Source organism: Syngnathus scovelli, chromosome 2, assembly GCF_024217435.2.
Source record: "Syngnathus scovelli strain Florida chromosome 2, RoL_Ssco_1.2, whole genome shotgun sequence".
NCBI classification, from domain to species: domain Eukaryota; kingdom Metazoa; phylum Chordata; class Actinopteri; order Syngnathiformes; family Syngnathidae; genus Syngnathus; species Syngnathus scovelli.
In genome coordinates this window covers 17,398,991-17,424,486 of record NC_090848.1, presented here as the reverse complement: position 1 = coordinate 17,424,486, position 25,496 = coordinate 17,398,991, and the positions used below count along the sequence as shown (strand labels likewise).

General features: G+C 41.4%; 2 protein-coding genes across 2 annotated transcripts; one reads left to right on the top strand and one right to left on the bottom strand.

Annotated features, from left to right (window-relative positions):
- Positions 1-582: 582 nt before the first annotated feature.
- On the bottom strand, positions 583-14,561 carry noc2l (NOC2-like nucleolar associated transcriptional repressor). The gene is made up of 18 exons (XM_049755626.1): positions 14,201-14,561; positions 13,801-13,932; positions 13,536-13,725; positions 13,225-13,456; positions 12,029-12,119; positions 11,846-11,924; positions 11,606-11,716; positions 11,345-11,458; positions 11,072-11,260; positions 10,344-10,483; positions 10,108-10,219; positions 7,736-7,849; positions 6,972-7,073; positions 6,253-6,396; positions 4,741-4,854; positions 4,428-4,566; positions 2,296-2,394; positions 583-854 (listed from the first exon to the last, which is right to left on the bottom strand). Exons 1-18 carry the CDS (start codon positions 14,212-14,214, stop codon positions 718-720), a joined length of 2,253 nt encoding a protein of 750 aa, XP_049611583.1. The 5' UTR covers positions 14,215-14,561; the 3' UTR covers positions 583-717.
- Positions 14,562-14,655: 94 nt separating this feature from the next.
- klhl17 (kelch-like family member 17) lies at positions 14,656-25,051 on the top strand. Its single transcript, XM_049755629.1, has 12 exons — positions 14,656-15,129; positions 16,081-16,345; positions 17,655-17,776; positions 17,856-18,077; positions 20,024-20,140; positions 20,216-20,429; positions 20,524-20,668; positions 21,081-21,248; positions 21,319-21,407; positions 21,507-21,580; positions 21,680-21,861; positions 23,014-25,051. Exons 2-12 carry the CDS (start codon positions 16,132-16,134, stop codon positions 23,240-23,242), a joined length of 1,776 nt encoding a protein of 591 aa, XP_049611586.1. The 5' UTR covers positions 14,656-15,129; positions 16,081-16,131; the 3' UTR covers positions 23,243-25,051.
- Positions 25,052-25,496: the final 445 nt, after the last annotated feature.

Sequence of the window (25,496 nt, the reverse complement as noted above, 5' to 3'; positions counted from 1 at the left end):
AAAAAAAGGTGATTTTTTTTCTCAGAGCTTCAAAGGTGTTTGCAAATGAAGACAAACTCTTCCCAGCATTACTTATTTCATAATCACAACAGCTAAGCATGACATGTTTATGTTCATATAACACTGAGGACAAACCTTTTTTCCAGGCTTGGTGTTTGGACGAGGAAAGCCATGCGGTGAGCAGACAGGCAGGAAGACAGCGGTCCCAGCAAGAACTTGGCACAGAAACACAGCAGCCTGTGTTGCCGCTCTCCCACCTGGGCCCGGCTTCTTGGCACGGCATCAGACGTCACCCCGCCAGGCCGGCACGCCTCCGCTGCCTCGGGCCTCGACGCCTGCCTCCTGCCCAGCATGACCCCCCCTCTTTCTCCCTCCCTACGCGCTGGCCTGAGGGAGGTGTGCAACACGGACATGCAAGCGTACTACCACTGCAGATTTGCATACTTAAAAAAGGCAAGTGGACCATCAAATGTTTGGGTTCCAAGACCAAGTCTGGATCTCAGCTAAAGGTTTGAAGTTAGGCAAGGTTGGGGTTTCAAAAACGGGTTACACTTCTAAAAAAAGGCAAACGTGGACACATAGGATTGTTTATGCATGTTTATATGCTCTTTAAAAAGACATTGCAATGTTTGTACTCTACAGAGGAGTCAATCCAACTTCCAAAAGCAAAAGACATCTATTGCATGTTAAAACGTAACGGTTTCCGGAATGAGACACTCAGTCATCGTCATCAGACAGCGTCAGGTCCTCCACCAAATCCTCATCTCCTTCGGCCAGCTTGATGAGAGCAGAGGTCGACAGCGGTTGAGCGGCCTTTGACACCTCCTCATCTCCTTCATCCTCCTCTTCGTCATCTAGAATATAGTACAGAAAGAAATTGGACTTTAACGTTTAGATATGACAACACAAAAATAGTTTGACAGCCTAGTTTTGTCTTGCTGTACTATTGACTGGATTGAGGGTTCATTTATAAATCTGTGGGGAAAATACAATGATTTTTTACAAGGAAAGAAATAATAGTTCATACAATAATCCCTAGCTATATTGCAGTTCGTTTATCGCGGCTTTTTTCCACCCCAAAAACAAATCAAAAATTTTAAATAAAAGTTCTAAATTGAGGAATTATGGCACGAAAGTTGCCCGAACGTCAGCAGGGAATGCCCACAGAATTGCACACTTGTATCTTGTTATAAAAAAAGTTCCAAAAACATATTTACAGTATTGTACCTTGTTATACAAAAAATGTTATAATAATAAAAGAGTTCATGAGTATGTACACTTAGACCTTGTTATAAAAAGTTAATAAAAGAGTTCTAAAAACATATTTAGTCACTTAAACAAAACTTGAAACGAACTGTAGGTATGGCGAACTGTTGCACCCTTAGAATGACTCATACAGCATATTATTGCATGTATTGACACAGAGGAATTTTGAACGGCAACACTCATGCCTCAATATGTGTGATGTATGATTGCGGGGTGCGCACGTGTCAGATGTGGCTCACACAATGTCTGTCCGACTTTCATGGATCAATACTCAAAAATTAAAAAGACGCTCAAGCTTTGGGATTGCTTTAAACTAGAAAAGGACCATTACTGCAAAGCTAACAGAGCTTGGAGACGGCAACACGGGAACAGACGGCCGACACCTACTCTCTGAGGCAATAATCATTGCGTTTTGGTGCTTTTTAATGGGGAAGTCCAGAATTGCTCACCATAAGACTTATACAACCGTGTTGGTCTAAACATGGTATGTTAATATCGCATTTGTGGAATATGAACTAAGCAGAAAAGTACATTTTGCCAAGGCTGAAGATGACAGCCAGTGTTCAGGTAAGGACCATCACGGCTCACCTGCTTACTGGGTTTAATCATGTGACGCTCGTGTATTGTGCTATTGTCTGTTTCCGTCTTGCTCTTTCGTTGTGCTCAAATATAGTTGCATAAAGGAGCATAGCAACATGAAATTCAAAGCTCAGCGTGAGCCCATCAATGGGGTTTTCCATTGTGTGTCAGCACTAAGCTAGCGGGAGCATTCTAAGGCAATTCTCCTCATTTTATGTCTAATTTGACAGTAAACTTCAACTGGGAGCGGCGGTACATAGCTTGAAGCCTCTTCTTGAAAGAAATAAGAACTATTTACCAAACTGCTGTTTGTTGTGAAGTGAGTTGAGTACATTTCCACCACACAATGCTCAAGCTTACACTTGCATTATGTAAAATTTTAAAGAATAGGGTAAAAGCATCCGAATAAATCAATACATATGTAAACTGTGCACATCATTTTACACCCACCCGAGTCTCCATCGCTCTTATCAGACTGTCCTTTAAGATCTTCGTCGTCATCATCATCATCATCATCATCATCATCTGACCCATGGCTGCCCTTTTTATCTAGACAAAAAAGAGAAAGACAGAGAACATTACAAGCAGATAAAACCACATTTTCCCTTCTCTGTAGACTTTCTCCAAGTTTGCGTTGCTACATGGCTGACGTTCTTTGGAGACACCTCAATGTGGGCCAAGCATCAGAGGCAGCTGCAAAGCGTGCATGCATGCTGTGTGTGTGTGTGTGTGTGTGTGTGTGTGTGTGCGTGCGTGCGTGCTTCCCCCTCCTCCGACAGATGGAACCCAAAGTCGATTACCGCCGTCGCCTGCCGCCGCCTGCACCGCACAAACACCCGTGACAGTTTACTACTGGCAATTTCAGACGTCTTCGGCTCACGGCCTAAATATAGCAAATGGAGATTGCAGGCAGGTTTCATAGCAACACTTATGATGGAGGTTCTGTGTGTGTGCGTGCGGAATAGCCAAAGGGACAACGGGGTTTTCACAGGCTTTGAAGTTGAGGTGTGATGAGAGGCTGAGGGAGTAGACGCACGCACACACTACAGAGCGGTTTCCTCCTGTCTGCTACACGCACACACACACGTATGCACACCTTAAATGCAGGCACAAACATAGATAAAAAAACAAACAAACCATCAGGCACTTCTCTCATCGTCTAAGTTCAATGGCTTAGTCCTACTCACTCTGATTTCCTCACATTTCTACTGTTACTACTTTTAAGGTTTGCCCGAAATGACCTGGTGGACATCTGCCCCACATTCTACACACATTATCAGCCACTCCTGCAAGTTCCAAGGCTGCGCGCCTCAACAAAGAGGCTTCTGAAGACTCAAGACTGGACAACGAAGTTTGTATTCGTGTGCCGTCATCTATGCGTGTGCGCGCCAATGAAAGCAAGAGAGGAAGCCGCCACCTCTGGCTGTTCCACTGGTCTGGTTCGAATTAGGAACTCCCGCAGGGAGCCGAGCCCGTACTTCCTGTCGACGGAGGTCAGTTTGTGTTTGTACTGGGCGGAGGAAAGAGCAACCAAAAGGAGGGTGGGAGGTACGGAGGGGGACGTCTGCACGTGCGTTTGCGGGGACTCTCCCAACAATCAAGTCCAGATGCATTAAAGGGAAAAAAAATCCCTGCTGCCTACTCCTCTTTTCCTCTGTGACCCCAGAGAAGAACAACACCCCCCTTCGCATTTTGGGGTTGTGTTCTGATGTATGGTCTGTGGACAACCACACCAAAAGGACAAGGTACAAATGAACAAAGGGAGCTAATGAAACAAAAACAAGTTTTTCAGCCCTACTCTAATCTAAGTGAACATTTACAGTTGATTAATTTGCATAACACTGAAGTAAAACAAAGGATCATAACAAAAAAGGACTCCACGGCAAAAACTCGACTTCAGCCGGCATCGTCTTTTCAAACTTCTTGCTTTTTCTCTACGAATCAAAATGTAGCAAAACACCGTCCTCCAGAGGCCAACATGGGTAATACATCTCTTAGTGCCTCACCATACTGTAGAACCTCCAAGGTTGAACACAATCTGTTCTGGGACAATGACCGACCCATTGATTTATAAGTTTATCGTTATTTAGCATTGTCAATAGCAAATATTTTTAGAATGCTCAATTTTATAGATTATTGCATTGATTGGCTAAATTGTTATATTGCATTTAAATGTATTATAAAAATAACATTTTTTTCATCTGTTTATGGATAAAAAATGACAATTCAGCAATATCACACAAAAGGGAATGATTTACTCGATAAGCTTTTTGAAATTGATTTTGTTCCTGGTTCGCTTTTTATTTTCCTAAATCAAAGCAAATGTCTTATTTTGATTAAGCACAAAAGATAATCAGTCTGCTTTCACAAAGGACTACAGACCTCAGAGAAGATTTAGTGTTGCGAGGCTGAAATCAGATGCTTTGGAAATTTTTAAGTTAAACAATGGCTTTAAATAATTATTCAATTCTTAAAATAGTTTATTTTGATAATCAATTAAAGCTCAGCGCATGTGGGCTCAGGCGTGAAACTGACATCTTAATTTTCAAGATGTCGCTGTATTTGTAAATGTAGCCCCTTACCTTTGATTTTGAGCCCTGTGTCGTCATCATCCTCATCCTCAGAGTCGCTTTCAAACAAACCCTTAAACTCCTTCCTGTCCTCTGCTTTCCTCTCTTGAATCTTCTTACGCTTAATCTCCGGCAAATTCAAATCTTCCATCTTCACATAATGAAAAACAGTGTTAGTCTTTATTGATTTACATTTTACTATATGAATAAAAAATTTGTTTCCTTCTTTGTATGATCAACACTGGGCAATGCTACCAGTCAAAGTAAAAGCTTTGATAGATTTATGAGAAAGTTGAAGAAAAAATGTACTATGATGGATAGTCACCCTTTCTTTGCCTGAGATCTCCAAGAGAATTTCCTTTTCTCTTAACTTCTTCCAGTGGATGTAGTATTTGCTTAGAGGAGTTCCCTCTTTCTTAATCTCATTCTCCCATGCCACCTAAGGAGAGAAAGGATCAAAAGAGATGCTCTACATTAACTACACAAACAAACAAACATACAAACAGCACCCCTGCTTAATCACCCAGATGGCTGCTGGTGATCATCTCCAACTATCGCTTATGTCAGACAAAAGTACATGGACACCACTGAAGTCCATTCTGCTAAGAAATTGAGTCTGCTTATTCACTCTGACTCCAAACTTCTCTTGTTTCGACTGTACTTTCATGAAAAACAAAAAGAAAGGCAACTCAAACACGCAGATCCTTTGCGTTTGATCGATGATAAGAAGTAATGCAATGAACATTAGTAATCCTGTAGGAGTATTACAGTAGTTAAGTATTTTAAACTAAATTAATGGTGTTTTTAGTGTCTGTCTACAAAACAAGTTGTGTATTTAGCCTTGTTGGTAACAAATAAAAAAAAAAAACGGAGTGGAGACATCAGCCTTAAATTCTTAATTGTGTTGGCTCTGAGCCTTGCAAAAGGGGCATGGTAGCAGAGGGAACTGCTGGCCAGAAGGGGGCCGTGGCCTTTTGCGCAGCAGCAGCAGGGTGACGTCCCCTTTCCTCTGCCTGCAGGGACACCTCCACTGCTGCTCTTCTGCCAGGAAGAGGCCACCATGGTGACAGCATCCACTGAGACAGCAGTGGCGGCGGCGGCGTTGAAACCGCTGCAGGAGCCAAGCTGTCTACTCATTTAGCACACTGAAGTGTTTGCACATCTTATTGCCTCGCCTACGAGCTTTTCATGACCACTTAGGGCCCGCTGATGATTTGTGACATGCAAAAATACTGTTATACGAGTGGAATTTGAGATACATAGTGTGCTACAAACCTGGCATGCGATTGCTGTTTAACTGAGCGATGATAAAGGAATAATGTGACCCTTAATCCCATTATGTATCATACATCAGATAGATATCATCCAAAACTAGTAGGCTCATTTCGCTCACACAGATTGCATAAACTTGTATCCTTGAGAGCAGAGGTCTCCAACCACTGGGTCGCGAAGCGGTACCGGTCAGTGGGTCATTTGGTACCGGGTCCCACAGAAAAAATATATAAATAAATGCAGCATCTACAAAAAAAAACCTAATAAAAATCTATGGCAGTCCGCAAGGGACAAAGAGCTGAAATCCCTACATGACACTTAATTAATGTGGTTTATATTTGTTTTTATGCCAGTCGTATCATTTTATTTCGTCATATTTACCCCCCGGACTTTAAGGTCCGTGAAAATATGTCTGACACGTAACCGGTTCGTGTCTCAAAAAAGGTTGGGGACTGCTGCTTGAGAGGACTGACGAGAAGCATCTGCACGCTGAGGCCAAATCGAGTGAGACAAGAGTTACTTCAAATAACAAGAACCCAGCAGCCCTATGGTTTTCTCAACTCACCACAGCGCTCGCATCGGCCACTCCGAAGTTGGCGTTTTGTCGTTTAGCTGTGATGTAGTTGCTGTTCTCTTGCACCTTCTCAAGCAGCTGGCGCACCGACTTGCAGTAATTGGCCACTTTGCATTCTTTCAGGAACGCTTTCAGCTGGAAGAGGAAGCAGGTTAGTGTTGAGCGGTGATGAGAAAAACAGCACTTGGACACAGTTTGGAGGATCAATTTGGGAACATTTTAAATTATAGGCATTACCAGAGCATGTTTATTAGTTCACATTAAAAAAAAATGTGTGTCCACTATCAATGGAAATACTATCAAGGTGTATCCATTAAGACTGATCTTTTTTTTTCATGAATCCCATTCCCCACAGACGAGCGGGTTAACACACAATTAGTGTAGTTACTTTCTGAACAGTTTCTGCGTGTGCGTGTTAAACTTAACACCCGCCTCCCACCGTGTGAAATACCCTGACACACAGGAGGTGAAAAGTGCCTGCCCATTTTGTTAGTGTGGTCAACACAAAACAGCGGCACAGAAAAAGCTAAGTCAACAATCAAAGACATCCTACTGAAGTGAACAAATTAGTAACCATTGATTGGAATTGATTGGAAAGAAAAAATATACATTTCTGAACATGTTTGTCAACATATTTACTTGAAGAGAGTGTAACGTCACTGAAGAGGACATGGACACTTGGTGATGATAGGAACAATTAGTTATGTTACCTGAAGGACAGTGGGCAGAGTTAGCTCTGGGAAGCCTATGGAACTGGCCTGACTGTGGAAATATTCCAGCATCAGATCATAAAGCTGGTCGATCAGTCCGTCCTACAACAGGATAAAAAATTAAATAAAAATACACATACAGAATCAAGCTTGACATCATGACAAGCTAAATATATATATTTTTTTAAACAATCCAATTTACAAAAAATGCAATCTACATTTGTAAACGACAATAGTCTTTGTGTGCCAGGTGACAGCCGGGTGTGAAAAAGGGCCATTACAAGCCGTGCGGGAATAATCCCAGAGGACCGTGCTGCAATCCTCTTGGCCACAACATTGAGCGTGGTGACTTAGGGACAGTTTTAGAGGTCTGGAAGGGTTTAAGTGCTCAATCCCCTTATGTGCGCAAGCACACACGCACTTGCCACATAGTTTCAGATGTGTGACATGAAAACAATATTAGCCAAGGCCTGAATCACTCATCAGCTCAGCTGTTCTTCCTCAGTGCAACAAAGATCAGATGCACAGGTCCAACTGTGGTCATCTTTCAATTTACACCAATGTGACAATCTATCTTATACTGTACAGTGAATATGTGCTTATTGTATTTGAAATCCATCAGTTACACTATTTTTTTTTTTTTTTTATAAGACAAGTAAATCAGAATTTTTTTTAAAAATCTTTTTACAATATGTTCTATGCAACCAACTAGCTTAAATACGATACGCTGTTATTGCATGTGACCTTCAAGGACACTTTGATACCTTGTATGCTTTTTCCATCAGGTTGACTTTGTTAAGCTTAAGGATGACTGCAAAGTTGATGGGCTTCTTACTCATCCGTGCTGGTTTCTTGTTGAATTGCACTTGCTGAAAGATCTGTGAAGGAAAGCATTAACATGAATTGTGAACCAGCAGCATCGATGCCATTGTGCGCAAGAATGCCACTGTGGCATTTCAGATCTCTACCAATTTATTAAACTCTTCAAATGCTACTACGTTAAAAAGTAGACCAAATGTGACTAGTTGCCTTCTCATTTCCAGAAACAAAACTAAGACAAGAAAAATAGCTAGTTCTAGCCTCATCTTCCTGTGTTGTTTGTTCTGTTCTTTGCACTGTGTCATAGAGCGGACATCTGTAAAAGTTTACTGCAGGGAATACCACTGTTTCCAAATTTGAAATACTGCACTGTACAATTCCACTGATTTTAAAATACTCTGCAAAACTAAAAGTGGTAGACTCGCGTTATAATTAAGACGATAAACTTTTATGATTATAAAAATAAGGTAATTATTTTTAACAGATTAAAATTGTATCATACAAAAAAGAAACCGCTTTAACAACAGAAGAGATGTCATATTTTGAGCACAAACTTTGAATTTTGTATCAGGTTGGACTTTAGTATGATCCTAAATTTAATTCCCCTTCGATTTATTAAAATGAGGCAGTATAGTGTAGTTACCAGAACGTCGCAATTCTGATGTACAGGATGCAAATCTGGGCGCCGACTTTCCTATGTGGACTTTACGTAATTTTTGTGCACGTACAAGAGCTCCCCCCACATATAAAAAAAAAAAAAAAAAAAACATCCATCTTGGGTTACCTGAAGACAAAATTGTCCTTTAGTGCGAATGTAAGTGTGATTTGTCTCTATGCGTTCTACGATTGACTGGCGATCGGACCAGGCCAGGGTGTACCCAGCCAGAAGCCAACTGGGATAACTTTCAGCACACCCGCGATCCTAACGAGGGTAAGTGGTATGGAATAAAGTTAATAAACAAATAGTAGACCATGAAATAGTCATTCGTTGTAATGTGTTAACGACCGGCAATATAAAACATAGTGAAGTGCAGCCTAACATTCAGTTTGTCACTTTATGCAACGGTTATCCGGCACATTTCTTAGGATGTGAAAGAACATTCCAGGCAGCGTGTTGACTATTCGTCCACATGCTTTAGCTTTTGGCTCATGGCGCACAAGTGAAAATCTGCTGTGTACGTGTTTGAAGCTATTTCTGACGCCCGCTTATCATTGTGTGGTTCTCTGCGCCTGTGTGGTCGTTAATGCGCTCAGTATGTGCGAAGCAGAGCGGCGTCGCTGGCCGCTGCTGTCTCTATAAACAGAGGATGTGGTGGCGGTCTGACGAGGGAACCAGGGGGAAGTGGGACAGCATGGACCAACCCTGATGCAGGCACGCACGTGCAGACACACACAGGCCAGCACGCACACACTGGTAATGCGAAAGCCCCAACTTGTACACCCCCCTGTGGAGAAGCAAGAATGCACAGACACAGCAGAGATGGATGTGGGTGTGTGGGTGTGGGAGGGGGGCTTATGCCACTGTTGTGCTAATTAAATCAGTAGCAGTACACTTTAGTTTACCTTTAACAAGAGAAACAGCAGAGGGAAAAAAAAGTGCATCACAAATGGTTTTAATGTTGGGGATGGAGGTGGGTGAATTAGTTAAATGGGGCATGGCCTGTGCATGAAAGATGAGGGGGGGAGTAGGGCATAGGCAGACAGGATGTGGTCTGCACAGCATGTTCAGACCAGAGTGTGAACTACAACCATGACTTTATCGCTTCTGTCAAACTGCTACAAAGCCAAAGCATAAAACCACACAAAGACCACTCCTATAGGGGGAAGCTAGTCGTTGCTGGGAGCCCAAAAAATCCTTCCTTCTCTCAAACAAGGCACAGGCCCTGTGACGACGTTGTCAGTTGGTGACGTTCTATTTGTAAGGCAACAAAGCTTAAGCAAACACACTCCTCTTAAGGATGGAAACTTTACATACAGTCAACAAAACATTCTGGCAAATCAACCTTGACATTGTCTCAATTTACAATAACGACATGTGACTCAAAAAGTGTGTGCATGTGTGTGTGTGTTGGTGAACACCTGCGAAGCATTGGAGGGCGTTTTAGTGCAGACCAGTTTTGTACAAAACACTAAAATTCGCCTTACTCTTGTATACATTTATCTGCGACAGTCAAAAATATGACATACTTGGACCTTATTTTGAGGTGTCAAAAAGAATACTTAAATACAATACACTATAAAATATTGTGCAGGCAACTTTGGCCACACACACGTTTGAAGGAGACAAATGAGGCACGACAGTAGAAAGGAGTCTCACCTCAAGGAGGAAAGGGAGAACCGGAACAAATGTATTGGTGCTGCTTGATAGCAGCGTGAGGGCTCGGCAACAATGCATCCTCAGAGGATAATATCTTGATGTGGGCACCAACCTGTTGACGGGACGCGACACAGTGATCAATGTTGCCACCTGCTGTTGGTAAAACTTACAGCAGGGCAAAAAAATCCAATGGGGAACATTGGATGAAATAAGTGCGATAAACTAAAGGCACTTACTTGATGGTACCAGTGATGACTTGGCAAAGTGGATAGATGAGAGGTTGGAGGACATCACTGGGGTGCAGGGTGCCGAGGACACGACACCACAGGTAGAGACAGTGGATGTACTGCCAGTTGTAGACTGACTGGTAGATTTCCTAAGGAACACAGACTTTCAGAGGACTCATCTCTTGACGGTACCACTTGGGAGTTGATGCCATGCCACTATTGTAAGGAGCATCTTTTAAACATGCATCAAAAAGTGAGAATCACACAATGAGGAGGTTCCACAGACTTAAATCGAAGGACCTACGGAATTGTTATAACTCTTTGATGGTAGCATATGGTGTGGACCACAAATGATAAAAAGTTAAATATTTAAACGCGTTTATTTATATACACACATACCACATAATCACTCAAACACAATCCACTTTAACATTGAATGAGTCTTTAATTTCAAATCAAAACTTCAGATTAATTATCCTTAATCAAATATTTTCTCTAAATTATATTTTTTTGTGGTTACAGAAGGGTTGAATTGCCATTGGTAAAAACATTTAGCACAACCCAACCAAGAGCAGGAAAATGATCTAATGTTTTGATGGAGCCAATGTGACCTCAGAGTGGCCTAAAACAAAAGGTACTGCTTAACTAGGAACCCCTTTCTTTTTCTGAAAACATTTCAAATATTCCTTTGGTCTGGTAGGATACTTTCCCATGACCCCTTTCACATGATCACCAACCTTTTTCTTCACGGTCATGGCATTCCTAAGGTGAATGGCGAGTTGTCGGATGTAGATAAAGGCATGCTGGTAAGTTGCCTGCGTGTCCAGGGCGTACATCTCTGTTAGCGTGCGTTGCATAAAGTTGATCATGGGCAGCACATTGGGAGATGTGAATTTGCAGTTTTGCACATATGAAATGTACATTTGCTGGGGAGAGACAAAGTTACATACATTTTTTTAAGAAGAATCCTTGTTGAAATAATGACTCATCATATCTGTTTTGTTACTCACCTTCAGAATGGGGATAAGATAAGGTTCTTGCTTGTGTCTGCAAATTTTGTTGAGGGTCAAAAAGGCAAGGACCCGACTTGTCTCCTCTCCGGTGCTCCATTGCTTTATCAATTGCTGAATACGACAGATGTGACACGAATGAACAAAAACATTGCAATTATGACATTACAACGACGAGGCAATGATGGTGGTGGTGACACATTGTTCATTTCCTTATGGAAATTAACAAACTATGTGACTTCCATCTCGCATCGAACCTACCTTAACCAGATACCGACATTGTTTGGAAAGACAAAGAAAATAAGGTACGAGTTGATTGATGTGTCGCAGGACAGCGTTGGTGACTGTGGCCTCAGTTAGACAGGATAACAACTGTGGAAGGAGAGCATCAATGAAAACAACACGCAAGTGCTTTAGTAAAGTTAGAAACTTTTGAATAAATGCCACAAAAGAAGTTGATTCTCTGCGAACAACATGACACAATAATGGCGGCAAACAAACCTGAATGACGCCGTTGAGATACATCTTGATGTCTAATTGATTCTTCTGCCATTTTCTACTAGTTTGTGGCAGCACCAGCCTAATAACAAAAGCAACAGAAGTGAAAGTCAAGGATTTATTTCTATTGACACTTATGTACACAGACACTGGTAGGATTTGACTGATATGAGACGTCTGGCATACTGTTTTGTGTCTGTATCAGCCTTTAAGTTAAGCATCTGCTGAAAGGCGCCATGAATGTCTCGGATGCAGAAGAGGACCAGCGAGTTAAACACTGCAGAGAGAGATGGGGAATTTGTTGTTGTTACTGTTACACCAATAAAAGCATATCAAAGGCAGTGAACGGATGCTAACAGTGAACTCCCACAAATAGACTGTTCAGCATTCACAAACTCACATATTCAGGTTTTTTTTTTTTTTTTTTGGGGGGGGGGACGGGGGGGGGGACGTTTTCTGATTGTACTATTATTTTATATATAAAGTGGTTTGTTACAGCTACAGGTGTTGTGAAATGGGCTATATACGTATATTTCATTAGGATAATGGTTAGTTTTATTTCCAATAGTAAAGTTAAACTTTGGCGCCATCTGGTGGAACATTGTAGTTGGGGTTGGATTCATATTTCTTTCCCATTGGTTTGAGCTGTCCTCTTTTGTTGGCAGCACCACATTCACCGTTAAAAGCGAAGCTGTGAATTATTTTGTCCCCAAATTGTAGAATTTGACAGGGCATTCGACTCGTTGGGAACAGACAACAAATGCATGGACAGACACTCAAAGCAACATTAGCTCCTGGCTCGTTGGCAATTAAATTAAAATATTTGCTTGACAGTAACAGTGAAAATGTTTTTTCAATATTAACAATGGATGACGTCAAAGCACAGGGCAAGAATATGGCATGCAATGTAAAAGCTGACACAGAAACTGCATACATGTACATACATGTATTCAGTGCGTTTATATGAACACATAACCCAGGCATTATTTTTGTGTTCAACAGTGTTTCACAATATTAATGTGTGCTCATGTTAATAAGTTTTTATGTTTAAAATGTTATTTTCTTATAAAGTAGATCCTAATATTTTGAACAAGTTATTTTGACAGTTTGAATTTTGCAGTTTCTGATGTTTATATTTTTGGGGAGGTCCTGGTTCGGTACCAGAAATGAGGTACTTTATGCAGTATAGTATGGTATGGTGCTCAAATTTTGGTACTGTGACTACCATGTCTTGCGTAATCTGCCTAAGAATACTTTCATTGAGAATCATTTTCCATGAAGTTAGAGGGGATACAAATCACAAGATAGATTATTTCTAGAAACTAGAATTAGAGTGTTAATAATATTACATGAGAAAGAGCAGAAAGATTCAGTGATCTTACCTGAACTGTCATCCACCGTGTATTTGCACTGAATAGTTCCTTCACCCTTAGTCGTAGCAACAGCAGCCTTGAAGGCTTGGGTGATCGTTCTGATGAGGCGAGGGGTAGGTTCCTTTTTTACAGAAGCTTTCCATTCCCGGATCATTTTTTCAGTTACTTTAATGGTTTTGTCTGTCTTCTTGGATTTATTAGAACCTTGCTGAGCCTCTTGCGCCTCCTCATCACTGGCCTCCTATATGTTAAGGATGATTTAGTTGTTGGAGAATAGTTTACAAATAAATGTGTAATATAAATAATGATGTTGGTCCCACCTCCAGCGTGGATGGCAATCTGTGGTACTGGTCCTCATCCTTGTCCTCATCCTCTGAGCTATCAGTGTCATCAAAATTGAGGAGGGTTTTGTCATTTTCCTGTAGAAACTGGTAAAACTCTGGATCTTTATTTTTTAATCTGGACAGCTGTTCCTTGTGTTGAGACGCTTTACCCTGCTTCACTTCACCCCTAAAGACGAAAATACGCATTGTTAAACTTGAAGATTTGAATTTGGGTATTTTAAACAACAAACATGATAATTACTTATTGTTATCTTTCTTTTTGTCCTCTATCTTCTGTCCATTTTGTTTGGGGGTTTCATCTTCAGTCTCCTCTTCATCATCTGAATCCAAGCCCGTCCGCAAGAACTCATCCAAAGTGAGGTCCTCTAGTTTTCTACGACAAATAAAAACAGTTTCAAGTATCGACATCGAAAAGAAACGATTTCAGCAAATTTCATATGCAGTGCAGGTAGCATGCCATACGGTTTGTTGTTAGCACTCAAGCTAGCACATTACAGACCACCTCGCACACCAATCATCTTAAACAAATTCATTTTCGCTGTCCAACATTACCAAACCATAAAATCAGGTGGTATTGTGATCGAGCGAAGAGTGTCAAAGATATATAAGACAAACTAAAAAAAATATGAAAGAGAACACACCGTTTCTCTGCCATGCTGGATTCAACATGTGACGCCAAAGCTCGATTACCCACAATGCTCCGGGTGGTGTTGGTTTTGTGTTCCACGAACAACCGCGGATGCTGGCTCAATGAATTTTGTTTATCTTATCAAATGTGCATGTCATTACCGCAAATATATGAAGTAACTGCACGTATTAGTCGTGGAATATGTCCATTTAAAAATATATATCATTCGGCGAGCACGACAACCTAAACATCTCTCGAATTGTGTTGTGACGCTGCATTCGAGCTTTAAATTTAATTCACGAGACATGTATCGGAGCGGTTGTATTCCTTGTTTACAAGTAATTCCTCATACAATGTACAATGTCTATATTTTGATTAATGTCATCTCAACAAAATTGGGACTTGACCATCCAATCACGACACTTCAAATGAGCCCCGCGTATCGCGCAAGCGCAGTCGTATCATTTTAATTTACTTCCGGACTCAGAGTCAGAGGCGGACTTCTTAAGGTCGTATGTACCTATTGCTTCTATTCAGGCCTTGGAAATCAAGTTTAACATACACCGTGGATTGCTTGACTACATATGTATTTGATGCAAAAATATCTTATGTTGGCCGTAATATTATTCAAATCTTCCACGCAAATTTTAGTACGCCTCCGTGAGCCGTATTCACGCGAAACGGGAACTGTCTCTGTTCTACCTTAACAGTCCCGTGTCAGCGTCCATACATTTTTGTGTGTGCATGCACTGACGTCAGTCGTATACAAGACACAAACCTGCCTTTTTTTCCCTTAAATGTGTCATATGCTTGAGACGAATATGGACAAATAGCTTCGCTGGAGCCGATTTCCAAACCATCTTGACTGCGACAGCTGCAGGCACATCTTACATCAATTCGGGAGAGACACGAATTGCAAATATAACCGCAACAAAGCTACCGGTAAAGAGAATATTATTATCTCTGTTGCTGCATGTGTTCTCTATGGATAATAAGGGATCAGGTTGTAAAAATTGTACATTTATAGAATTATAGATGTGTTGTAGCACAGCAGCATTGTCAGCTTTAGGGCAGGCTCTCGGAGCAAAGCTGACAGCTTTGCGGATGTCAGCTAAAGCTTCGGAGACAAACTAAATAAGAATAAATAAACGAGATTGTGCCCATCAGTAGAGCGTGATTAGTGTGTGATGCGCGGCGTTATCACGCATATGAAATTTAACAAGGTGAACCCTTAAACGCCAGACAACTGTGGTATGATAGCACACAGTGTCATATTTGGGGGAAAACAGAAGAAACCAAATCTACTTTTTACACAAGAATTATATGCGCTCTGGACTTTGAACACAAACACATTGGAGGGTTCGAAATATTAGAAGCTGCCTCAATATGATGCGCATGTTGCCATCAACCACAATAATAATCAAGATAATCATAATAATGGTGAATCTGATTGTGTCAATCAAATTATTCATTTTGCAAAGAGATCATAGCTTTCCAGATGTACCGAATGATGCGTGGTGTTAGTTTAATTATCTCAAGTTGTTAGTTAATTCATGTGTGTTCTCTTGTCAAGTTATAAGTGAAGTAATCATGTACATACTGTATACTGCATTATAGACTTAAGATTTTGTTGCTTTGGGTTTTAATCAGTGTTGACGCCAAGTGCCCAGCCAGCCTGCAATAAATAATCCAGTTTCTTGGATCTCTGTTGTGCTGACAGGCGTCCTGTCGTAGCTGTCACCATGAGAAATAGAGCAGTAACAAAAAGAGGGGTGATTGCTCTGGACACCTGTCATAACACCTGCCGATGAACTAAGTTCTTTCAGGCGCAAGACTGATGACAAATAATATTTTATACTGTAGTTTTATAGGTAATGACAATCAATCTTTCAGTTGCCCAGAGTGCGGCACAGGCACGAGCCGGCGACCACCACACCCGGCACCATGATGGAAGGAGGCATGCAGCTGCTGAACCGCGATGGCCACAGCATCTCGCACAACTCCAAGCGCCATTACCACGACTCCTTCGTGTCGATGAACAGGATGCGTCAGCGTGGGCTGCTGTGTGATATAGTGCTCCACGTCTCCAACAAAGAGATCAAGGCGCACAAAGTTGTGCTGGCGTCTTGCAGCCCTTACTTCCACGCCATGTTTACCAGTAAGTTCAGCACAGCGCACGTCATCTCCCAAAAGCAGCCTACGCCGATTTTTCTTTGTCCTTTCAATCCCCTTTAGGCCATTGTAACAGACTTTTCAGTGTGCCTCGGGATATTTTAAGATCTGGAGTTTAATGTCAAAAACAACATGAGTGTACTGCACCTTGTGCTTTTCCAGCATCATTGTTTCCCTGCCTCTTCCTGTCTGGGGCACAGGTGGTCAGTGTCTCTGTGTGTCTCACATTTCCTCTCCATGCCAGACCATTGTGCTTGTAAACCACCTCCAGACTTCCAGCCACCAAGCTAATGAGCCCATTTTTTTTAGTCTATTTAGCTTTTTTTCTTATTATGCTAGTGCAGCTGTTGTTTGAAACGTTTGGATGGCAGCCAGGATTATCGTAGTTATGGATTTTTTGTCATTTTGATTGTTTTGACTTTTGTTCATTTATTGACTTCATTTATTTTTTATGTGTGTGGTTCTTTGTTTTTATTATTTTTCAATTGTATGAACATTCTTTGTTTTAGTTTGTTTTATTAGTATTTTTATGTTGTAGTGTTAGTTTTAGTTTTTTATATAATGAAGTCCAATATCAATCAGGTGCAAAATAGCAATTTAAAAATAAACTACAATTCCTAAACTGTTCAATACAGTATTTTGGTAACAAATGCTTTTAAAATGAGCCTCAAAAGCTGCACGAATGATGCTACGCCAGGGGTAGCGTGGGCTGTAACCCCGTCGGCGTAACTCCAGCGAAGCCCCTCCAACATTTTTTTTTTGGTATTTCAAAATATATTCATTTGTTATAAATAATTTGTTTCAGCCCCCCAATTCATTAGCCCTTGAAGATAAAACAAAAAATCCTGGAGCTGTCCCTGCCCATAATGGTAAAAAAAAAAAACCAAAAATGATAACAAATACTTTTTGATTAAATTACTAATTTGAAAGAGTGGTCCTCAAATGAGCTGAGCACCTCCAAATTGACCCAAGTCACCTTTTTCAGTCATCCTACTATTCTGAATTAGTCCCCCGCCTCTACATGTGTGTGAGTTGTTTGTGTGGTGAAATGCGTCTCATGAAAAAATATACAACAGTGATAACAAACTTTTCTCATTGGGTTAGAATTGTTGTAGTATATTTCACAGTATTCTAAAGATTGCTACAAATGAGCTTCACAACACACACTTACAGTACTATCATCTAAGCCTCACCATCCCAAGACAGCTGGCTCCAGCTTTCCTGTGACCTAACCAGAATAAATGGTATCGAAAATGGATGGTTGTTAACTACTCATATTGTGTACTCTTATGTAGATGAGATGTCAGAGAGCCGCCAGACCCATGTGACGCTACATGACATCGATTCCCAGGCATTGGAGCAGCTCATTCAGTACACCTACACAGCCGAGATCGTGGTCGGGGAGGGTAACGTTCAGGTAAGCTACAGATTAGATCATCCATCCTCCCTCTGCATTAAATGTAACCGGGGTACTTCCACCCGCAATACTTTCCTAGACATTGCTTCCGGCAGCTAGCCTGCTGCAACTCAATGGGGTGCGAGACGCCTGCTGCAAGTTCCTCCTCAGCCAGCTGGACCCCTCCAACTGTCTGGGTATCCGAGGCTTTGCTGACACGCACTCCTGCAGCGACCTTCTCAAGTCAGCGCACAAGTACGTCCTGCAGCACTTTGTGGAGGTGTCCAAGACAGAGGAGTTCATGCTGCTGCCGTTGAAACAGGTGTGTGCGGGTGCAGTAACGCATCCAAATGAGCATTGGCTGTCATCTATCAGCTCAGTTCATCTATCACAGTCCCTATTAGTTTTATACTCCCGCCGAGCTGCCGTAGACTATTTTATCTGGCACGTCAAGTCAGCCGAGCTATTGCTTAATCAGCCACTGCTCTCTGCAGGATGGTTTCCAGCTTTTAAAGTTCCAGTCTTAATTTCCTGTTTAGCCGACAGAATGATTGGATTGCTAAGGCATCAATGTTTCAGTATGAGAACCCTTTAATGTCGCCTTAATTTATACATGAAAAATGCAAAGAATAGATTTTTGCTGTTCCCATTTCTAAAATACTCTCACCAATTGGACAGTATCAACTACAGTGTGGTGGTCACTTAAGCCTTCTATTAAGTTCACCTCACTAACTATGCATTTTCTCCCAGTGGGTCAACAAAGAAAGCTAATAACAATGACATTAGTCATACAGAAATGTAATGACAGATATTATACTGGCATCTTCTTCCTATAAATACTATAAATAGTTTGGTAATTAGCTGAGTTTACATTTTTTTGGGTGTATTCTAAAGATTTTGAAGGTTTTAATAATGTCATGTCCATCTGAAATGGAGGTCCCACTGTCAATATCAGGCACACAAAAGGGAAAAAGCGACTGTTCCGATAGAATGTAAAGCCAAAGGTGTGATTTTATGTAACTTTTTTTTTGTAACTGGATTTCTCTGTAAGAAGTGACAATTTCTCTCAGTCCAGCCCCCATGACATTTAAAGAGCAGTGGAAGTGTCACTCAAGTTCATGAAAATTATTGAGTTTAAACTGCAGCATGGTGGATTAAGAATAGATATGTGTTCTCTTCTTTATCCATTCTGTGTGTTTATCACAAATGGCAGCAACTCGAGATGGATGTATGGGATCTGTAGAGCGTCGCTTGGGGTGACCAGATTTTCTCATTATACCGTTTCTTTCACAAAATACAAATGTTAAATATAAGCCTTTTTTTTCCTATAAAACATAAGATTGATCCCAAAATTGAAAATATTTAAAAATGTAGTAGTTTTTCCAAACACACATAACTGCCATTCATCAGAATTAAGATCCCATGGTGTAGCCAGTACACTTAGCTTGTGGGTGCGATGCTTGATTCTAATTTTATCAGGGTTTGCCGCGATGTTAAAGAGGATGCATAGCAATAGAAGAATGGCATTGGGTGGTCTTTTTGCAGTATAAAAAAAAGTGACCTTGAAGTTGTTTCTGTGGAACCGCTGACACACTGTAGCAACCACTGTATGACTCATGAAACCAGCGAGGATAAAATGTATTATTGTAAAATATCCCATTAAGTTTGCCTTCCTCCAGGCCCGGCTAATACAGTGAATAGGTGTTCGCTGTAGGCTGCTGCCCTCATCCGAGCAGACAGCAGCTGTCCGCTCTGGGCCGGCCCAACAAACCCACTCAGCCTCATCTCATTGTGGGAACAGTGCCAGCCAGCCACTCAGACTGCAGCACTCTGTGTACCGCAGATGTGCCTTGGATTTTAGTATGGCCTAGCAAGCCTTAGAATTAATATGCAAGTGAACACTATATGTTATATTCTCGGTGCCAGGATTGATATTGTGGCATTTATGTATGTTGAGCAGCGAAAGGCATCATTGGGATGAAGCTAGAAAACAAAGCTAGCAGGAGAGCAGACAGGAAGGGTTTATTGTCACCCAAAATATATGTTTTAGCTCATTCTGCAGAAGAGCAGGACATAGACTAAAGAGGACCATATATACAGTATACTGCATATAGTTACTGTAGTTAATTAAAAAAAAAAAACAGGAAATTTTTTTACCTTTAATATTGTGGAAATAACAATCACACTACAATATATGTCTGGGATAAGTTGAGTTATAAAGCTATGTTTGATCTCATGTTTCATTTGCATTTGGCACTGTCCTCGCAGGTTCTGGATCTGATTTCCAGTGACAACCTGAACGTACCATCTGAAGAGGAAGTGTATCGGGCTGTGCTGAGCTGGGTGAAACATGACATAGATGGGCGCCGGCCACATGTTCCATGGGTAGGCCTCATTTTGTCTCAACCGAGATGATTGACGACGACACTCTTAAAACTCAACTCCTCCAAACAATGTCAGTTGATGAAGTGCGTGCGGCTGCCACTGCTGAGGCGAGACTTCCTGATGAGCAATGTGGACACGGAGCTACTGGTGCGCCACCACTCTGAGTGCAAGGATCTGCTGATCGAAGCGCTCAAGTATCACCTGATGCCCGAGCAGAGAGGCGTCCTCAGCAACAGCAGGACGCGACCTCGCCGCTGCGAGGGCGCCAGTCCCGTGCTCTTTGCTGTTGGTCAGTGACAAACTGGGGACAGTTAAGTGAATTTAAAATGGCCAAAATGGTCCAGTTTGAATGTTGTGGGTATGTGTGTGCGCTAATTTCCCAGGTGGAGGCAGCCTATTCGCCATTCACGGAGACTGCGAAGCATACGATACCAGGACAGACCGCTGGCACATGGTGGCGTCCATGTCCACTCGGCGGGCCCGGGTGGGCGTCGCAGCTATTGGGAACAGACTGTATGCTGTTGGCGGGTCAGTGACGACAATAATCTTTGCTGGTGCCATTCCTCTTATCACTCAAACGTCCATTCATCAACTGACTTTGGGTGAGAGTTGTGGTAGCAGGGCACATAAAGACAATCAGTAATTTACTTTGGCATTCATATCAATGGATCATTTAGTTTAATAGGCTCCTGCCACCCATAAATCCTGAAAAATAAGTAAATATGTAAGTAAGATGGACATTTTCTAAAATAACTGCAATATACACAAAAACAATTTATACTGTAATTGCATGATGGGGTGGGTGGTATGAGTTTGTTGAATACTAAATTCAAGGTGAAGAATGCCAAAGTGGCCCCTGCATCTTTTGATTATAAAGGTTTGGAAACCCTTGCGCTACAATACGAAAAGGGACTCGTGTCTACTTGCTCATGTCATTCAGGTATGATGGGACCTCGGACCTGGCAACTGTGGAATCATATGACCCCATCAGTAACTCCTGGCAACCTGAGGTTTCCATGGGAACGCGACGGAGCTGTTTAGGTGTGGCCGTCTTGCACGGACTGTTGTATGCGGCTGGGGGTTATGATGGAGCTTCCTGTCTCAACAGGTATGCACAGTGGTACAGAGCATTTGTTTTTGAGATATGGTATTCATTAGTGTCTTTGCTTTTTTTACAGTGCAGAGCGTTTTGACCCTTTGACCAGCACATGGACCTCAATTGCTGCAATGAGCACACGCAGGCGATATGTTCGAGTCGCAACACTAGGTAGCAACTCGTGTTTCTGAGAATGACCTCAAGATGGGTTGCTGCTCAAAATGCTTAAGTCTGTGTTTTGATTGTTTTTCCCTTTGTTTCCCCCTCCAGATGGAAATTTATATGCTGTGGGTGGTTACGACAGTTCCTCACATCTTGCAACAGTAGAGAAGTACGATCCCCAGGTACATATGATGCTTTTTGCCATGACCACGGTAAAGCGTTGCTTTATGAGATGAATATTTAGTAATTGTCGTTTCTTAATTGTTGGATTGGATGAAAAGAGCAACACGTGGACACCCATTGCCAATATGCTGAGTCGACGCAGCAGCGCCGGCGTGGCCGTCCTGGACGGCATGTTGTATGTAGCAGGAGGCAATGACGGAACCAGCTGTCTCAACTCCGTGGAAAGGTTCAACCCCAAGACCAACACGTGGGAGGGAGTGTCTGCCATGAACATCCGCAGGTTTGTATGTTTTACTACATAGTCAACTATTTTTCCTCATAATATTAGGTGTGGCGAGTTTAGGAAGAATTGTAAAATTACCTCTTTTCTTCCTAAATTATAACTTTACTTTCACATTTTACAGCAATAATGATAGTTTTATGTAACTATTCAAATATATAATTTTATAGGTATAATATAATGACGACATCGTTTGGACATTTTATTTGATGATTTTCACTTAAAGCTCCGAACCTAAGGGATTGTTCCGCACTGATCCCCACAGTTGCAGGAGATCAGCAGCGGGGTTTTAAGGTACAGTAGCCATCTTGGATTCATGAATGTGTCAGCTCAAATGCCCTAGACACACAACATACGCACACACTCAGACACCCACTTGCTTTTGTGTGAGTCAGAATGTGGTGGCAGCAAGTGCAGCGCCATGAATAAACCATGGTGTGCGGTGCTTTTATTATCCAGTTGCTGGGAGGCTCAATTTACAGTTTAAGTAATGTCACCCTGTGCTGACCTCTAATCTGTCTCTTGCCCCAAACATGTACCAGTGTCAAGAAAGAAAAAAAAAACATCACCATACCTAAAAGGCAGGGTTTTTTCAGGTTTTGTGTGACATTCGCAGGGTGTGTTTTCCTTTGTCTACCCAACATCAGTGTTGCCAGTTATCTTGAAAAAGTGACTAAGTTACTACACTGATTACTTGATATTAAAAGAACAAACTAAGTAAACTATTACAAGTTAGTTTATTAACTTCAAATTGTGACGACAACCCTCCCAACAACTCTGCTTAACATGAAAATGACCAGCAGCCATATCAACTCTGTATTAGAAGAGCATTTTTATTAGTAATGTTTAAGAATAATCATTTGTGTCAAGGAAATGTATTGAAGTGATACATCTTGACTGAAAGACAAGCTTTGTGTGTCAGGGAGGAGTAATTTTATAAGCGTAATTTGAGTAAGTTGGGTTTAAAATGATCTTAAAGTGTTTTGGGATCACAGTCTGTGGTATATTCATAGTTTAAACTATTGATACAGACAAATGTGAACATTTTGGGACATCGGTTGATCTTGGATTTTCACTATCTGAAGACTTCCTCCCTATCGCCTGCAAATCATCTGGGTTTACCTTTTGGTTCATTTTGTTTGATCGTCACAGGAGCACTCACGACTTAGTGGCCATGGATGGATGGCTATACGCCGTGGGAGGCAACGACGGCAGCTCCAGTCTCAACTCTATCGAGAAGTACAACCCGCGCAGCAACAAGTGGGTGGCGGCCTCCTGTATGTTCACGCGCCGCAGCAGTGTGGGCGTGGCTGTGCTGGAGCTGCTCAACTTCCCGCCGCCATCCTCGCCCACCCTGTCTGTGTCCTCCACTAGCCTTTGACACGGGGTCATCTCTTGGCTGACCTCAGCCTCCACTGCTACACCCCAGACCGGCTCTGGGAAGAGACGTAACTGTTCGTTTTGAGGAGTAGGATGAAGATGAGGAGTGAGGGTGTGAATTAGGCTCCTGGTCGTTAATATTGGCACTTTTGGTACAGATTGGCCATCAAAAATGTTATATGAATTAGATTTAACTGAGCTACTGCCATCCCAGAGGTCTATTTTGTATGATGAAATTGAATATTTTGCACCTCTGTGCAGCTAGGCTGCCCTATTCATATCAAAGTTCTCTCTCCTCAAGAGTACCGACATATAGCCGTAGTAATGAAGGATGACCACCTTTTGCTCAAACCTCACTTTAATTGCACCCATCCCAAAATGTAGTCTGTGCAGTCTCACAGGAGAGACCGAATGAAATTAGAAAGTAGCTCATTGGCTGGTGAGAACAAGCTGCGTGCTGGCATCAACTCCCAATCAAGGAGGCTAAAATTAGGTAGTGCTGCTAATGTCACGCTAGGTGGCAGTAACACGCAACGGTATTCCCCATCGCCCACCAACTCACGCTGTGAGACAGCATGGATGCAACATAGTACCAAGCCCTCGTGGCTAAATGAGTTGGAAACGTGATGAAGTGAGGAAGTATTTATAAAGTTGTGTAAATATTAATATGTTTGACTGTAAGATGTTCAGAGAAGGAAAAAAGAGATGCCTATTTAAATATTAATATGTTTAACTAAGCTATTGAGAAAGAAATGTATGAGATGCCTATTTAAAAGTGTTTTAATTTATTTATTTATATGTGAAATATATACTGTCAGCGGACTTTATGATGTGCGAGAGGGGTAGTGTGGTTGCGTTTGGAGTGTATCTTAGATAGTTGTTATGCAGAATTCCATTTGTTTCCATTAGAGATGGGCACTTGATTACTTCCTTTAATAGACAATAACTAAAGTTAGCAATAATATCGTTTTTTTCCCAAAGGTATTGCGCTGTTTGTTAGTGTCACGTTGCACAGAATGATACTCAGAGGAGTTGTCATTGATTTGATGTAACGCACTTTTCCATAATTGAAATCAAACTTCTAAAGACTGCAAACTAGTTTAGATCTACTCACCAGTGGCTCTTTGAGTTAAAGCAAACTAGTGCATTCATGTTATTAAATTGGTTATGAGGCCCATGTCTAGTGTCCAAGAGTTTCTCCAATTTAACTTGTATGATGTGATTCAAATACCACAAGGGCACATGAAGGACGTCTTCATAATTCATGCAACAAGTAATTGCAGCACTCAAGAACAATGCAACTGCTATATGGTAGTCATTCTACTCTCCCCGTATTTTCTGTCATAGTAGAATCGACCCTACTTCTATTACTTATTGGTACTAAACAAGAATAAGTATTGAAATATAACCCTTACATTTCTGTGTAGAATTTTTTTATTTCCAGCATTGAACTTATATCGTCCGGATGGAATTTAAGGTTTTCAGTTTCTACCTCATTTTTCACTTTCCACTGTTTGCCAGAGAGGACCCAATAGAATCAACCTGCACTCAAATAATGGAGATGCTATAAGATCCAATCCATCAGGGAAGAACTACGTATGGCATGTAGATCAAAATATATTGTAAATAGGAAGAAAGCTCAATGAATCCATGTTGTTCAATGTGAATGTGACTGTAGCATTTTTTTTAAGTTTGTGCTTTGCTTGTATGTGGTGGATGTTTATTTATTTGAACTTTACAATATTGAATTTTGCACTATTGCAAATGGAGCAATACAAAAAAAAAATGAAATAAAGATGTTCCAAATGTACGCTAGGGTAACTTGTGTTGCTAGGCGAATTTGCGACAGCATCGCTTGGTAGTGTCCCAATATGCTCTCCTTTCACTGTGAGCTATTCAGACAGCTGAGCACTCTCATTTTACCCTTTCTGAAACCACATGTCAAATGGCCACCACATCGGTTCCTCTGCACACACCATTTTAACCCTATTAAGATGAATCAGCCATAAACAAAAAGATGGGTCACCCATGGAATAGTTTTTGATGATAATGACAACACACTCCGGCCCGTCACAAACACTACGACCACTTGCACAATATATGTATATATCCATTGCAAAAGCTGTGTGTGACATTCTGCTTGTAAAAAGATGATACCGATGTCACAGTCAGAGGTATTTAACTCTATTATTGTGTTAATGGCTAAATAAGTTGAAAAACAGTATTGGAAAAACTATTTGTGACACTGCATTGCA

What these genes read in the sequence shown, in the direction of transcription:
- klhl17 (XM_049755629.1), top strand. Translation starts at nt 16,132, where the DNA reads ATGATGGAAGGAGGCATGCAGCTGCTGAACCGCGATGGCCACAGCATC. An exon ending in TCGGGGAGGGTAACGTTCAG is followed by an intron (nt 17,777 to 17,855) that starts GTAAGCTACAGA and finishes ATACTTTCCTAG; the next exon opens with ACATTGCTTCCGGCAGCTAG. An exon ending in TGTTCGAGTCGCAACACTAG is followed by an intron (nt 21,408 to 21,506) that starts GTAGCAACTCGT and finishes TTCCCCCTCCAG; the next exon opens with ATGGAAATTTATATGCTGTG.
- noc2l (XM_049755626.1), bottom strand. An exon ending in AAAAAGAAAGATAACAATAA is followed by an intron (nt 13,726 to 13,800) that starts GTAATTATCATG and finishes TTTCGTCTTTAG; the next exon opens with GGGTGAAGTGAAGCAGGGTA. An exon ending in TAAGAGCGATGGAGACTCGG is followed by an intron (nt 855 to 2,295) that starts GTGGGTGTAAAA and finishes ACTATATTCTAG; the next exon opens with ATGACGAAGAGGAGGATGAA.